Source organism: Cricetulus griseus, chromosome 3 (genome assembly GCF_003668045.3).
Source record: "Cricetulus griseus strain 17A/GY chromosome 3, alternate assembly CriGri-PICRH-1.0, whole genome shotgun sequence".
NCBI lineage: Eukaryota > Metazoa > Chordata > Mammalia > Rodentia > Cricetidae > Cricetulus > Cricetulus griseus.
The window spans coordinates 56,942,876-56,959,210 of record NC_048596.1 but is presented as its reverse complement, the minus strand read 5'-3'; the positions used below and the strand labels follow the sequence as shown (position 1 = coordinate 56,959,210).

At 50.9% G+C, this 16,335-nt stretch overlaps 1 protein-coding gene across 3 annotated transcripts in view; it reads left to right on the top strand.

Moving 5' to 3' along the window:
* The window catches only part of Shank2 (SH3 and multiple ankyrin repeat domains 2), a 443,211-nt gene extending 429,512 nt beyond the window's left edge, over positions 1-13,699 (top strand). For all 3 annotated transcript variants that reach the window (XM_035442085.1, XM_035442084.1, XM_035442086.1), the window contains one exon: positions 8,308-13,699. In XM_035442085.1, the coding sequence (XP_035297976.1) occupies positions 8,308-8,878 (571 nt within the window). In that variant the 3' untranslated portion in view covers positions 8,879-13,699. The remainder of the gene's footprint in view (positions 1-8,307) is intronic.
* The last annotated feature ends 2,636 nt before the right edge of the window (positions 13,700-16,335 follow it).

Below are 16,335 nucleotides of genomic sequence, written 5' to 3'. Positions count from 1 at the left end.
TACCTGCATTAGGATGGGAGTAGAATAAACTCATTCTTTCTAAGCCCAACCAGAAGGTTCTAGAACAGCCCCTTGACTGTGTGGCTTTGGGATGGTACTCGGCAGCATTGTGGGCTCTACCCTCTCTTGTGGCTTTCTTGTTTTTGTTTTTGTTCCTGGTGTACATGCGTGATGTCTTTCCATGTCCGTGTGCTTCTCAGCCTCTCTGACTGATGGCTGAGCTCAGGTTTCATCGTTTTGACTAATGAAGCCTTTCTTTATTCTCCCGCTGGGCAGGCATCTGATTCAAACAACCAAGCCCATTAGTCAGGGACATCATACTGCACTTGAGTCTTGAGGTTTGGGCTGTGAGCCACAATTTTCCCTCTTACCTTTCAGCATAATTGTAAATGAATGACTTGGACGGCAGCTTTACTCCTCTGAGAGATACTGATTGGTCGATGTTGTAAAGAAGTGTGTGGATGATGCCGCCGCCCATTAACAGGACTCCTGCTACGGTGGTGTGCAAAAGCATGCTTCCATGGCTCCCTGCTAGCTAGGGGACATCTTCAGAAACCCCTCACTTATGGTGGATGTAACTACTTACATACCTGCAATTTTTATACGTATGCGGAAGTCTCAAGGCAACCTTAAAATGTGCGTGTTTCACCCTTTCCCCTATATAGTCATGCAGTCCTTTACGATACACCCTCTTGTGAAACATTTGCAAGCCCTCAGGGTGGTGTTTATGACAACTGGGCAGCCGGGTCCTGGGTGTTAAGCCCATTCTTCAGAGAGGCTAAGTAAGTAGCCATGTACGTGGTAACCATGAACAGAGGCCAGGACTCCGGACAGACTTGCAGCCTCTCTTGTCTCCCTGTTATAGATGTCATTGGCAGGAGAGAAGCTGAAAGGGAATTAGTCCAGGACTGCAGAGCTCACTATCTGCCTGGGGCAGGCTTCTGTGTCAGGATCCCTAAGCTCATCTATTGGCCTCATTTATGGGGGTCTTCTGAATGGCAGCAGATGGTCCCCTGTCCTTTCTGTTTAGACAATGTCCAGTGACTCCTAGTGGAGGAAGACTTATCCTCCACTGGGAGCTGGGACTCCTGGCTGCCGGGTAGGGGATTTGGGGGGCTTAGAGAGGCCATCACCACATCACCAGCACAATCCCAGCAGACAGAACTGCCACCACCCAGACAGTTTGTTCATGACCCAAGTCACTCGCAGCAAGGACTTTAGCTAACACCTCCGAACACCAAACATTCTGTCGCACAGGTTCTAGCAGAGAGGCAGAAATCGGCAATCAGAGCCATGAAGCACAGAGTCAAAAGACTCTGTGGGAAGGTTCTACGCCTAAGCTGAGACTGGGGATTGGCTCCAGAGACAGGGACCACCACTGAAGACTGTCCATAAGACTAGACTGAGCTCCTGGGAAGACAGGAGCAGCCATTGGACCTGGAACTGAGCTCCCAGGAAGACAGGAACAGCCATTGAACCTGGGACTCCCCTGCTGCTGAGGGAAGAGATGACAGTCACTGAGCCCAAGCAGTAGAGGAAACACATGCCTTCAACCCTCCTTTTCAAATCTAAGGATTGCATCAGGTTGGGCATGGGCACGGGGCCCTGGGATGCCAGCTGCAACAGCAAGACACAGAGGGCCACAGGCTGTGGTGGCAATTCACAGAACCACCGATGCATCCCATGTGGCAGTTAGAGGTGTTCAAGCTCTGCCTCTGCTTTGGCCACCTGCTCACACTGCTCAAACACCTTTCTGTTGCCTCCACGGTCGGTCCCAAGATGACAACTTGTGGTTCACTCAGCATGGGCATCTTGCCACCACTTGTAAATGCTTCTAAAAGTTGAGAGTTCTGAATGACCCTGAACAAAATGAGGTTCAAAATCCCAAGGAGGGAATTATTACTCAGGAAAAAAGAAATGAAGGTTTCAAGGGGACACTGAAAACTGGTCATACTTTCTGAAGTGACACACACTAAGGCAGAAAGTCCCTGTTCCCTCATTGGTGACTTGGCTCACCAAAGAAGGGCCTGTTCTCACAGTGTTCCTCACTGGTTCCACCATCCATGCAAGAGCTTTGGTGAACCTACTTAGCCTTTGAAATATGCTCCTTTAGCTGCTGGAGTCTCTTGCCAGCTCTGAGGAACTCGTCTTAGGTCGACACCAGGACAGGGTCCTGGCACTTGCTTCCTTGGGTGTAAGGGGATCTAACTTTAGTATAGTCAGGGTTTCTAGACTGACCCCCAAATCAGGGCAATGTGGAATTTAGGCACATTTTAATTATAAATATGTTGAAAAGAAATTCCAGTCAGGGGATTTTCTTTATCAGAGACTACCCCTCCTGGGCCTGACCTGAAAACACCATGGAACAAAGCCATGGGACAGTTCCAACCACAGGCCTGATACTGAAGCCATCTCATTGTTAGAGTCTGACAAAAATGTAGGAAGGAAGCTGATGGATGGGGTCTGCCTCTAAAATCACTGCCTCTCCCCACTGCCCACAGGCTTCCCCTATACTGGCTGGGCCCCCAATATGGAGCCCACTGCTCAGCAACTCTTCCCTCCCCCAAGAGCCCAGAACTCAAAGGCTGTGTTGGTGTCTTCCTCAGCCCCTGTGGGATAGATATACAAAGATATCATGGGTGACCCTGAAATGTCCTTCAATTGGACAAGGCTTTTGACTTCCAGAGGCCACCTGCCATCTACTGATGTATCTGGCCCACAGTAGAGGTGGCAGGCCCAAGTGACATCTTGCTGCTTCGTGGATCCAAGTAGAGCACTTAGTTGTCCTGGTTAAAGCTGCGTGGGACCAGTGCCCAGCCATGGTAGGAAGTCCACTAAGGTGCAACCAACCACTGTCTGTAGCCCAGGACCCAACTGAACAAGAGACAAGGGACATCACCACAGAGGACACCATGGCTCTCCACAACTGGCCAGCATGGTCATCGTCATTCACCCAGCCAACCTATGTTGATGGCCCACAGTACCAGGCACCATGCGGTGTTAAGATTTTGTCACTTGAGAAAAGCATGTGCCATTGAGAAAGCATAGCCACTGTTGCCTTGGGGGGTGCCAGTTCTTGAGGTGAGAAATGACAAATACTAGACAGGATAGCATGTGACAAGTGCCACTGGGAGAAAGGGTACTCCATCAGGTTAGAGTGGCCCCGTGCAGAGAGGAGCTGGCACTCTGGGGAAGTGATTGTCAGTGACCTGCAATACACAGAGGAGCCCACCGTACAGAAATGGGAAGCACAGCATTCTGAACATGGCAGAGGAGAGTGTGAAACTGGACCGGAAGGGACTCTGCATGCAGGCAAGTCATAGCCAGGCCACGAGGCAAGGAATGAATAGGCTATAGGGACACCGTATTGGATCCAAGGGGTAGAAACCATGCACAGACTTACCATGGCTTACCAGGACTGGACTCCAGTTTCCTTAACATTCCCAAGGCTGCCTGTGATGTGGGGATGATGCTTTTGAAGTGCTGAAGAGGAGAAGTTGCCTTGGAGATGTTGAAGAACTAGACCAGGCTGCCTGCCTATAAGCACTGACCCAGGTCAAGCTGGCTGTGACCTGGGAAACAGGAGCGTCGTCTCTTGGCTCTGCTGAGCTAACTGACAGCCACCAGGCATCACTTAGAAAGCAGGATAAAACATGTTCTCTTCCGGCATTAGTGGACAAACTCAGCTTGTGTTCATTCTCCCTAGAGCACAGGGTAGTGAATGCTTGGGGGAGTCCCTGTGGGTCCTTCAAGGGTGTGATGGACACTTCACTGCCATCACTTTGGCCTTCACCTTGCTGAAGCACACGGGGGCTTGGGGTGGGGGGTACTAAGGAAGTCCGGGTCCCCAAGACCACTGGGCAGACAGTGTTCTGGATGCTTATGGGGCTTTATTCAACCCCTGCTGTCCTCCGGGTCCCTGAACTGCAACATCTACTATCCCTGGCCAGTGTTCCCTGGCTCTCAGCTGGCTTGCCCATATGATCCAACCTCTCAGTTCTGAAACTAATCAATATGGATTGTTAAACTACTGTGACCAGCTGGTCCTAGAGCTCAGGTTTCTGTCCCATGGCATCTCAAGCTGTCTTAACTGTCAGGCAGCTTCAGTACCTCACTCACCAACCAAAACTGGAAGGTAGATGGTGCTGCCAAGGGGCAGTGCTCAGTAGTGAGGTAAGCTCTTCCAGAGACTGCCTGGCACTTTCTGCCACAGTCCACGTGTGTGTTGAGGTGACTACTCTGGCAGAGCCCCTTCCTTGAACCATCAAATAGCAGGTTTTGCTTTTTAGGAAGTACTTATGTTTGCCTGCTTGGGTGTATGTGCACCGAGCACATGTAATGGAGTCCAGAAAAGGGTGTTGGATCATCTGGAACTGGAATTACAGATGGTTGAACCATGGGGTGGGGGTGGGGACTGGGAACTGAACCCGGGTCCTCTATAAGAGCAGCTAGGGCTCTAAACCACTGAGCCATCTCTCCAGCCCCTTCAGGTCTTCTCTCGGTCTCATCCCTCCTTTGACAAGAACCTGTCACAGGTAGACAGTTCCTCCTGGCAGTAGGCACCTTCCTGGCCTAGTGACTTGTTAGCAAAGTGGGAACCCTGATAGTGATGCCAAGCCTGAGGCTGCTTTCTCTGCAGGAATGCAAGCCCAGTGTCCCACGGCCATTCCTTCTGCAGTTACGTATTGTACCCCAATTCTGGGCCATACCCTGAGACCTGGAGAGAGCAGAATCCTCACAGTCCTCTGAGCCAATGATGACTGCAGGGTCCCAAGATCAGAGGGGCTGAGGGGTCCCAGCTTCTGAGACTTGGGCAAACACTACAACAGTCTCAGGGAGAAGCAAGGGTGCTGCTCCTACAGTATAAGCCCCACAACCTGTTTGTGGAAGTCTGGAAAGGCAGAGCAACTTCGTAAGAAAGCAGTATGATGCCTGATGTGGTTCTATACACTTGTAATACCAGTACTAGGGAGACTAAGGCTAAGGGGGATTGCTACAAGTTCTAAACCAACCTGGGTTGACAGTGAGACTCTATGTCAAGTCACCAAAAACAGGGGGAGAGAGGATGGAGAAAAGGATGGAGAGGCGACAAGTGGTTTAGAAATAAGTGCCTCATACAGAGGTGAGCCCGAGGCTGAGGGTCTGTGCCCGAAGGGTTCTGAACCCTAACACTGGCACAGGCCCATGAGGGGCCTCTGGCCCACACTGCTGCTCAGGTCCAAGCTGAATCAGTAACCACAGTGTGAGTCTTGTTGCCTATTTGCCTCCCCAGTTCATCAGTCCCTGCCAGGGGAGACAGGTGAAGCGTGTCCGCCAGCAGCTGGATTTGCACTTGGGCTGGTTTTGTTTTGTTTTTAATTCTCGAATTTTTAAATGAATTTGATTTAAAAAGCAGACGAGAGATGATCCTCCCAGAGGCGGGTGTTTGTGAGTGTGTATCTATTCTAAATCAGGGTAAAGACTTCTGTATATGCCGCCCAGCAGCCCAGCCGTTGCCTAGCAACATAATGATCTGCGCAAGCGGGAGGAACCAGTGAGTCATGACAGAGTGATTCACCAGGAAGGAGGCAGGCTACCCAGAAGGCTCAGAGCAAGCCGGCAGGCTAGCCATCATTACTAGTCCACAACCAGGTGGCCAGGACTATATCCCTAGTGTTAGCTGTTGGGCTGACCGCCATGTTGTGATGTAAACTTGATGCAAAGCCCTAGCTTCAGGTAAGTCGGCCTGGTCCACCGGGAATGTTGACTCACTCTTTCCAAGCCCAAAACTGAGTTAGAGAAATAGCTGTGAGCTGGTTGTCAGAGTCTTCCTTCTTTGAATGCATCATGGTACCTCATGCCAGAGAAGGCATGGGCTCCCTTGCTCATGTAAGTGCTAGGCCTGAGCCACTGGGCTGCCTGTCAGGAGGGTTCTGAGGTGGAGCATTCAGCCAGGGTCCTCCCCCGACCTTGTTTTCGCCATGAGGAGGCTGTTGCCTCTCCTTGCTTTCCAGTCAGTTCTGCAGTGTCGTCTCAACCACTCCCTGTGTTGTTTCCATTTGCTCCCATGGTGCTGTGTGCAGAAGAGGGTCATGCTGAGCAGAAGTAAGTGCAGCCTGCTGAGTGTCCCCTGTGTGCCACTGTTCCTGTTCCTACCTGTTTCCCAGCAGCAGCTGCTGCTGGGTCCATCCTGGCCAAAGCCAGGCCAGCCCAGGGTACTGGGTTAGAGATGCTGTTGAACAGTGCCCAGGTATCTGCTGGCCCTTGGGGCACTGACATGCCCCAAACCAAGGGGCAGGCCAGTGCTGGGCACAGAATTACACACGTACCTCCCAACTCCTCCCTGCCTCACTGGTTCTCAGGAGCTCCTGTAGGACACTCTACTGCCTCCCCACTCCTTCCTAAGGTCCTTACCTGACAGAGCCCCACTTCTGTATATAGAAGTGCCACAAGCTGGAAATGACCCACCCCGAAACACACACACATGCACACGCGCGCGCGCACACACACACACACACACACACACACACACACACACACACACACACACTGTAAAGAGACCTGAGCCACTGCAGTGCTTGCTTAGACTGAACTTGGAATGGCTCACCCTACAACCTGAAAATCAGAGGGGGGCATGGCAAGTTCTATAAACCCTTACCATGTCCCTGGCCCACCTCTCCATGGGTGCCTAAAGCTGAATCCTCAGGGCTCCCTGAAAGTTTCAGGGCCTTCACCCTATGGGCTGCCTCAGACCTGCTGAGACAACCTGCACACAGGTATAACTAGTCACCAGGCTGTGTGAGCAAACTTTGGTGAGGAGCACTCTGGAGCCTGCCCCACATGTACCAACAATTTCCAGAAACCGTTGCTGCATTGATGCTCCATGGCACCAGTCCACATCCACAGCAGAGTCCTGGCCCATGGAACCCACACCTTTCTCCATCTGTAATGTCCCATACTTGAAGTTGTCACTACTAACCCTAGTAGGGATGTTCCCCAGGACAGAGAGGGGCCTGGGTGACCAGCTAGTGGCTTCACACAGACACACAGCTGGCAAAGAAAACAAACAACACCCAAGGGAAAGGGACAGTCAGAGTGAGATTCAGTTGCCTCAGACTCTCACCCCTTGCTTATGCTCTGATGAGGTCCTAGTCAGTTAGCCTCTCTGAGCCCTGTAGGGGGCATCAGTAAGAGGTCCCCAAAGTTCAGTGTACCAATACTAGGAGTTTAGCTCAAGCAGACACTGTGACATCACACCCCGGAAGCCCCACCCTGACGTTATAAAGAGGACTTGGGAGCCCTCGATTCCTACCTGTTTCCACAGGACATATAGGCATGTCAGTCTAGGTTGTGCCTGTGGCAGGATGGACCTTTCCAGAAATGAGAGGGGTGTGGAGTATCCACATTCACATGAACGAGCCCAGGTCAAGAGACAAACCTGTCTTCACCTTGGTTGTGTCTGTAGTCACAAGGCTGCAGTTTGGAGACAGCAGGGCAAGAAGCAGGCCTTGGAGAGAGGCTTCACCTTTCTGGGTGTGTGACTAGAAAGTTTTCAGGGGGCCTGCCCCACATGGCTGGAGAACACATTTCATAAAACAACCACCTCCAGATAGGTGAGTGAGGATAAGAACTTCCTGGGCACCCAGTAGGACCTCCTCCCAATGGGAGTCATCTACCCACACTGATCCTGAGGAGTAGGCTCTGGGAGAGCTGAGCCTGCCCCTCCCTGTTCTGAGTACTTCACTTACCCAGATGTAGCAAGAACACTCGTGGCCGCCACTGGGAGAAGGGACTTCTGCCTCCTATGATAATAGGGTTAGCGAGTCTCCACATGAAGGGAGAGCATGGTATACCCTGAGGCCTACAGGGAAACAGTGTGGCAGGGTTCCCTGGGATGCACAGGCACACTAGCAACCTGGATGCTCTGCACCCTCAGTACCCAAGAAGAATTTTTTTCTAACCCCACATGCCTGCATGGCACTTCTAAAACAGTTTCGCCCTGCCTTTGTCCAAAACCTAAGGACTTTAACCCATAAGCAGAGCCCTAGCAGGCTGCTGGGTCCTCTGAAGGTGTGTATTGCTGGAGTGGGCCCAGGTTCATTCTGGCCTGCACAGGGGGTCCCTCCAGGTTCCTCCCAGCCTAGCCCAGGTGAGTGACTGGCTTGCTGTGCTGCCGTGCCTCCTGCTCCACCCATCCCCTGCTGTCTGGCATGGCAGTCTGCATCAATGCCAGTGCAGACCCTCTGCTGTGGTGTGGGTGCTCCCCCCACCCCCGCACAACCCTCAATGACCTGAAAGTGATGTTCTTCTCTGTCATTGCTGTTTCAGAAGCCCGGAGGTCATGAGCACAGTCTCAGGAACACGGAGCACGACGGTCACCTTCACTGTCCGCCCCGGCACCTCCCAGCCCATCACCCTGCAGAGCCGGCCCCCAGACTATGAAAGCAGGACCTCAGGACCCAGACGTGCTCCAAGCCCTGTGGTCTCACCAACAGAGTTGAACAAAGAGATTCTGCCCACCCCTCCGTCTGCTGCCGCAGCCTCTCCCTCCCCCACACTCTCAGATGTCTTTAGCCTTCCGAGCCAGTCCCCTGCAGGGGACCTCTTTGGCTTGAACCCAGCAGGACGCAGCAGGTCACCATCCCCTTCAATACTGCAACAGCCAATCTCAAATAAGCCTTTTACAACTAAGCCTGTCCACCTGTGGACGAAACCCGATGTGGCAGACTGGCTGGAAAGTCTCAACTTGGGTGAACACAAGGAGACCTTCATGGACAATGAGATTGACGGCAGCCACCTGCCGAACCTCCAGAAGGAAGACTTGATAGATTTGGGGGTGACTCGAGTTGGGCATAGGATGAACATAGAAAGGGCTTTGAAACAGCTACTGGACAGATAAGGGTGGCTGCCCTGGGCCTTCACAGACTCCTTTGTTATAAGTAGAGATGGGCTTATGTTGAAATGTGTGGTGGCCAAGCAGAGGCTGAGAGCACCTCTCAGTTCATGGGTTTGTCTCTGGGTGCCCAAAGAAGCGCTGTGGGTGTCCTTGGTGTGGCCAAACCAGGGTCTCAAAACCCAGCTCTCCATGCAGATTTCTTGGGCGGCTTATGTCCAAAGGGATGGTAAGGGGGTTTTCTGTCATGGTCCCAGAGGCTCCTGTCAGTGGCATGTGGGACCCTCTCCTCCTGTGGCAGGTACCATTGTACTGTAGATACCTCCTGAGGCCTCCCTCCTCTGCCTTCTGGGCAGCTCTCACCATCCAGCCCCAGAACACAGCCTTTCTTCAGACCTGTGGCCTCTGGGTGGGCTCACTGGCTCCTGTCCCTCTCCTGTGCTCGGCTCTCAGTGAGCAGCTCCAGGTGGAGCCCCGCCTGAGCCAGACGGTAGAGAAACGCCATCCCATCCGCCTCTTTGTCCGACTCCTGTGCATCTGAGCTTCTTTGGCCCCAAGGTCCTTGGCAGTGGTGGCTGTGTGGACAGGATCGTGCCTAGCTTGCTTAACTTGCTTTCTTTATTTCTGCAAACCGATTAGCATTTAATTCCAGGGTGGCCAAACCGAAGTCACACGGAGTTAGTCAAAGCACAAAGTCACGATCCTGAGGAGGAGGGAGGCCTGGCCGCAGAGCCAACCAGAGTGTGGCTGTCCAAGCCCACAACCTCCTCCAGGACAAGAGCAGGTGTCTGCCCGGAGCAGCATCTACCCAGGAGGGAGAGGCGGGGGCTCTCGAATTTACTTTAATTGGATGTCTGTTGAGCTCCACAGAGGTCAGAACAGATGAGCAACTGCTCTGACAAGGACAAGAAGACCCGAGGCTCGTGGTAAGCACGGCTGCCCAGGGAAGCTGTAGTCCTCCCTGGGAGAGGATGGGATACCATGCCTTCCATCCACACCAGGCCATGGGTGAGCATCCTGCTGAGGCAGCCCTTTGGCTCTAAGAGGCCAAAAAAGGTGGAACTCAGGGGCCTTTCTCCCTTCTCTCAGATAGCGGGGATCCCACCAGCTTGTCTTAACTGTAAGTCTGGGTCTCAGAGAAGCCCGTGGTCAGGACCTGGTGGACAGAAAGTGGGGCACAGGCTGTGGCAAAGTGTAGGTGTGTGTGGAAAGGAAGGCAGGGAGCATCCTGGACCAAGCCTCACCTCAGGCCTAGCCGCCTGAGCCTGCCCTTCTTGCCTCCAGATCTCTCCCTCCCAAAACAATACCTCTAACGTCCCAGGGAGGTTACCGACTGCACACAGCCACCATGCAGCCAGCTAGGCTCCCGAATCCCCCTCTCCCCCCGCACTCAGAGGAGACGCGAATGTCAGGTTACGGTTTTATTATTTCAGAACTAGCCCAGCCCATCTCTAATTATAAAACATAATTCTTTTCTTTTTTTTTCTTCACTTATGCTCACAACCACATGTCTGATGAGGCCTGGAACAGCTCTAGAATGAACACATACAATTTAACAATTTTTTTTTAAAAAATTCTCTTTCTTTACTGCAAGTTTAAATATGTGTACAGATAGTTCATAAGCACAATATTTTAAGAAAAAAAGTGGCTGGTCTACTGGGCAGCCTCTGTGCCACCCAGTGCTGGAAAGCTAAAGGGAGAAAACAGTTTATGGTTTAACAGCACCATTTCCTTGGGATAATTACACAAGCAATGATCTAAAAATCATCCTTCCCTCCACACGTTGGAACCTGCAGAGTTGGGTCGTTTTCCAGTCTTGCCACAGCTTCATCACTGAAGGGCAATTCTTTCTTCAAAAAGGATTAGAATTCACAATGTGGCAATTTCTCCAGAAGCAGAGCACACGCATGCACACTTATACACATACATACATACATAAATACACACACACACACACACACACACACACACACACACACACCCTCACGCATGTATGCACCACACCCCTTAAGACCAAGGCTTCAAATTTTATTCTGTTCCCAAAACCCTTAGCAAGTCAACCCCAGCTTGTGAATCATCCAATCAGCTGGTACCAGGTGACTGTTGAGCACCTTGCTCTAGGATCTGTCATTTTCCCACAGCAAGGTGAAAGAGTGAGTAACGTCCCAGAGACACTGCGGGTAGCCAGCGGAGAATTCAGAGTGTGAAAATGAGGCCCCGCCATTAATTTGTCTTCCATTGGGTGGTTCTTCGAAGTCACTTCAGTGTGCCATGTCACTGGGCTCCTTTCCTTTGCCTCCGGTTGGCATTACCTCTGTGCTCAGTGCCAGGCAGATGCCAGGCAGGAGACCTGGTGGCTTGGGGCCCGCTGAACTTTGGCAGCGGGTGACAGGCTGCGACTGCCTTCCTTAGACTTCTTGCCACATGCCACCAAGCAGAAGCAAGCTGACTGCCAGCCTCGGGAGCTGATAGGCCAGCTCTGCTTTGCAGCATCTGTTCACAGAAACACAGCCCGGCCTATCAGAACCCACCCCCAGCCACCCAAACACACACATTTGTCTAGATGACCGGCTCTCTATCTCTGATAGTTAATGTTGCTAAGAAAGCAATAGTCCCTCACTGAAATTGCCACCCATCATTCTCCCCCCTTGGAACATGCCAGAACCAGGCCTCTTCAGTGGTGAATCAGATGTTAAACTGCTCATAAGGACCATGTGACCACTATTCCAGGTTTTAAGATCAACTTTTGTTATATACTGTAATTTAAATAACTGCATAAATTTACATGCCTAGTTTCTGTAATATTGTGTATACAAAACCAAAATCTCTCAAGCTGTAAATTGTGTATACCCGCCAGGATGCCTACTCTGGGGTGTCCGTGTGCATTTTAGATTTAATTCATACAATTAAAAATAACTCAATGTGACTGCTGACATGCTGAAACTCGACATAAGAAATATTTGTGATACTTTAGTTAATAAAATGGTGACTTTTTTTCCTGAGTTATTGAACAAGCAAACATTACCCAGCTGACCTGGCAATGACTTTTTGTGTGTGTGCGGGTGGGGGGGCCACAAATATTGATTTTTTTTCTCCCATTAGCAATTTTGGGTTTTAAATACTAACATGTTTCACACTATAGTTTGTGTGTAACAACACATGTCACATTATCTTTGTTGCTGTTAATTTTGTGCTCTTTTTCTTTTTAGACTTCATTTATTTAGAGAGAGAGGGAGAGAGAGAGAGAGAGAGAGAGAGAGAGAGAGAGAGAGAGAAAGTCCCTGTACTTTGCACTTTCTCCCCCCCAAATCCTTCGATCTCTTGTATGGCAACCAAAATTACTGTAAAAAAATAAATATACTCTTGCAATAAGGTTGTGGTTATGATTACAAAGGGGAAGGTGGAACTGTCTCCCTCAGAGCTATCAAACTTGCCATCTGATGTAGGGTGTTTCCCACACCTTAGTCAGCTTTATCTGGACAAGGTGACAGGGTGGCATCTTTTCTTCAGCCGTTTCACCTCAGGCCCATTTCCTCAAGTGCCCTCACTGTCTAAGTGGAAACCTTGTATATTATTTCAGAATTGTGCAAAATGTCAGAATGGGCTTGTGTGACCACTCCTGTGAGCCCTAGGCCTGGTTGTCCCTTTTGTTTTGGGGTGGGTGCAGGGGCACCCCAGAGACCGAGCCAGGCTCTATTCCCTCTTTCCTGGGAGCAGAGGGGTCCTCACAGCACTGAGGGTTGTCTGCTGGCCAGAGGCCATGGGAACTGAAGACCAAGTGGCTTCTCTAACTGACCTAACCAGATGATGCTTTCGTGAGTGGCAGTGGACTAATGCCAGAAGAGCAAGAGAGAGTCTGGGCCCTTGGCAAACAGTTGGATGGGGAGCCCAGGGCCATCCTTGCACTTCTAGAAAATGTATGTGAAAAACACTGAACCCCTCTGGCCTCCTGAGTTCCTTAGCAGGGGCTCTCCTTGGACACACCCTTCATCCAAGCAGCAGCAGCCACTGTGCCCCCTTCTTTGCTCCCTGAAGTCCCCAGTAGGTCCTCCCAGACCATCAATTCTCCCAGCTTCACTGTCCAATGACTTTTTCCAGTCTCCTTGGTAAAGTTGGCATTCATCAGGGGACATCTACCTGCCAACCTTCTCTTTACTTGAACTGTATCTGAGGCATTTGCTCCCCAGGGATCTGAATCATGTCTGTACCTGTAGATGCCCTGGGTGGGAACACCCTAGATGGAGGGGGGGTCACACAGCCACTGGCATACAGACTACCTGCTTTGGACAGAGTCTGGCGTTGTCCAGTACCCCACCCCAGATTTTATCAGCCCCATGGCTCACCCTTCAAGTCCCCACTGTCCTGATGACGCTGTTTCTTCCTGCGCTCTGGGACATGGGTCTGCAGCTCACAGTCTTGCCGGTTTGTGTTTAAAGTCCCAACAGCCACTGTTCGCGGCTTCTACTAGAACTCTGTTCACAGCCAATCCGAAACTTTAATATGAGCCTTCAAATAAATACTGACTAGAAAAATTGATTTAAAAATAAACAAAGTGTGTGCCTTGGGTGTTTTGAACTAATCTGCATAAAACCATACTGTAACTGTATATTTGATGAGAGGATCAATATATCTTCAATGTATAATGTAGCTGATAAAAATAGTTCTAGTGCCTTGTCTTCTGAACTGAGAAGCCCATATCAATGCACAACCTAAAGAAACAAAGCCCTACTGGAGAACTGAGTGCTGAGAGAAGCTAGCCCCTGTGTGGGGGGCCTTCTCATCAGAAGACTGTGGGACGCACACAGTTGTTTATGCTTTAAAAAGAGAGAGAGAGAACGTTGAAACAGAATTGTGTTATCAATTAATTTTCCATTAAAAAATGCTCTCTGCTCTATCACGTCCAGTATTTTCATTTAAATACAACCACGTTTTAGTGGGTGGTGTGGTTTCTTATGGCTCCCTGGGTGGGCAGCGCTTGTGTTGTGTCGCCCCCTGGTGGTGCTGGTCAGTAATGCTTATCGGGGTCAGTGGTGGCCTTTGGTTTATGTTTTGCTTAAAAAAAAGAAAAGACACAAAATATTTGCAATTTTAATGACTGAGGCCACACGCTATCCTCCTCTGAAAAGAATAAGGCATTAGAAGTAGGTCAGTGTAATTCTGGTCTCACAACTGTCAGCTGTTTCTAGAGGTTCAAAGTGTCAGACTAACCTGAATGGCCTTCATGCAGGGTGGGGCACACACTGGGAACAAGCTTTCTGTCCCTGGGTCTGGGACAACGATTGTGAGCCTAAGGGGATTCTAGCCAGAGAGGGGAGTGACACCCCCACATGCCATGTGTCCTTAGCCTGCTGATGCAGAGGCAGGGTGGACACCATTGAGTGGCGCTCTCCTCCCCTACACACACACACACACACACACACACACACACACACCTACCTCAAAAGTGCAAGGAGTGCCTCAAACCCCAAATTCTCCCACCAAACCCCAAGACTCATGGGGCTGTGCTTCAGCCAGCAGGCTGTGACACACAGGTCATGGAGTTTCAGGCTGTGTAGATTCCAATAATCCTGGAAGCAGCTGAATCATGGAGTGCAGAGGGAACCACCTCCTGGTGTCAGCAATACCTCCATATAAGGCATGTGCCCTGGGGGCAAGAGTCCAAAAGTGAGACAGGGCACTGCCCACAGCCACTGGGTGAGATGGCCAGGCATCCTGGGGACACAACCTGGAGTTAACTCAGCAGCAACCAGTTATCTCAGGTGTTCATAGAAATCAAGCACCCTGATGGTGCCCAGAACTATGATAAAAGTATGTTCTCTACCCCAGGACTCAGGAAGTGGGGGAGGAGGGCAGGTGGTGTAAGGAGGGCATCTACTTAAGGGAAGTCCAGGCTGGGCACAGCAGGGCGACCTGCTGAAGCAAATGCCAGCTATGAGGCAGAGCACTTCACAGTCCCAGTGTGGAATCAAGCCCTGCCGAGGCCATGGAGAAGAGCAGTCCAGTTTACTGTGCAACCTCCCAGGTCAGGCTCACCTGGAGGTGAGAAGCCACAGGTGCCACTTGGTCAGAATCTACACCTGATGACAGGAGTCATGTCCGCTCTCCATCACTTTCCCTAGCCGTTAATGCATGCCAGGACAGCCCATTCAGTCAACTCCTAGAGAGGAAAGGGAGGCTGGATTCACAAATAGACCACCTTAACCTCCTTACCTGTGGTCAAGATTGCCATACATAGGGGCCCTAACCCTCAGATAGAGGACCTGAATGCGAAGGGCACATTGACTAGATGTAGCATTGACTTTAATGCTCACCAGTTTCCTGAGCACCATTGCCAAGGTGATGTCCCTTTTACAGATGAGGGAATGGAAGCTCAACCATCTACATGTCAGGCAAAACAAGGCTCCCAAAGTCTCAGTCCTGGGCACAGTCACACACAACCCTTTTGCTCACAGTTGTGAACTGACTGGAGCTTATGGCATTTTCCTATATGGCCCATTAGGCACTGCTGTCTCTGGTGCCCATGGTGACCTGGGTCCAAGCCCACCATGGTGGCTTTTCTCCCACAGCTTCCTCCACCCTTGAGAAGAGGGCTTTCCTTTCTGCCCCTTCCAGACCACACCTGTGACAGAGGAAGTCAGAGCCAAGGAGGACAAGGGCAGCCATAAGCACAGATCCACTGCCCTGAAGTCACAAGGGAAGCCAAAACAGGGCAGCAGCAGCAGACCTCCCTGGCCACGGAGCGCACCATCTGAGCCAGCTCAGGACAAACCCTTCGTTTTCAAGCAAGAGTTTATGAAACGTGACTACAATGACCCTGTTAAAGACATGGGAACGTCGGCCCTGGAGGAACCCTGCAACCTGGATCCTTCTGTGCTCTACAGCAGCTCTTCCCCCTACCCCAAACCAGCTTTGTAGAGGGAGGGGGGCTCAATGGATCATGTAGACTCACCAGACCGCTTTTCTCCCCATCACCACCTCCAGCAGCTTTTTTATTTGCTTGTTGATTGCCATACTCTGTCCCACTGGGCACGCCCATCTGGAAGATACACCCATGCCACAGATCTGCCTACTCTGTTCTCTACCATACCTGGGCACCAGCCACCACCGAGATGCTCTTCTTGGCCAAACCCCAGGCAGGCCCCCGTGAGAACTCTTCACGGGCCTTTACAAAACTATGGACTGTGTGGTGGTACATACCAAAGCTGAGGCAGAAAGATTACAGCTTCAGGGCCAGTCTGGGTTATACAGTGAATGCCTATCTTAAAAGCAAAACAAATAAAAAAAGTTACAGAACTCTGAAGCCAAGATATTCTGCTCACCCATCTCCTGGTGTAAAATGCCTCAAATGCTCAAAAAGGGCCCAACGCTACTTCCCTAGGATAATCAAGGCTCACCAGGGTCACCAACAAGAACTGTTCCAAAGATGCCTGACCAGAACCCATGCCTTTCTCAGTGCCCTGGTG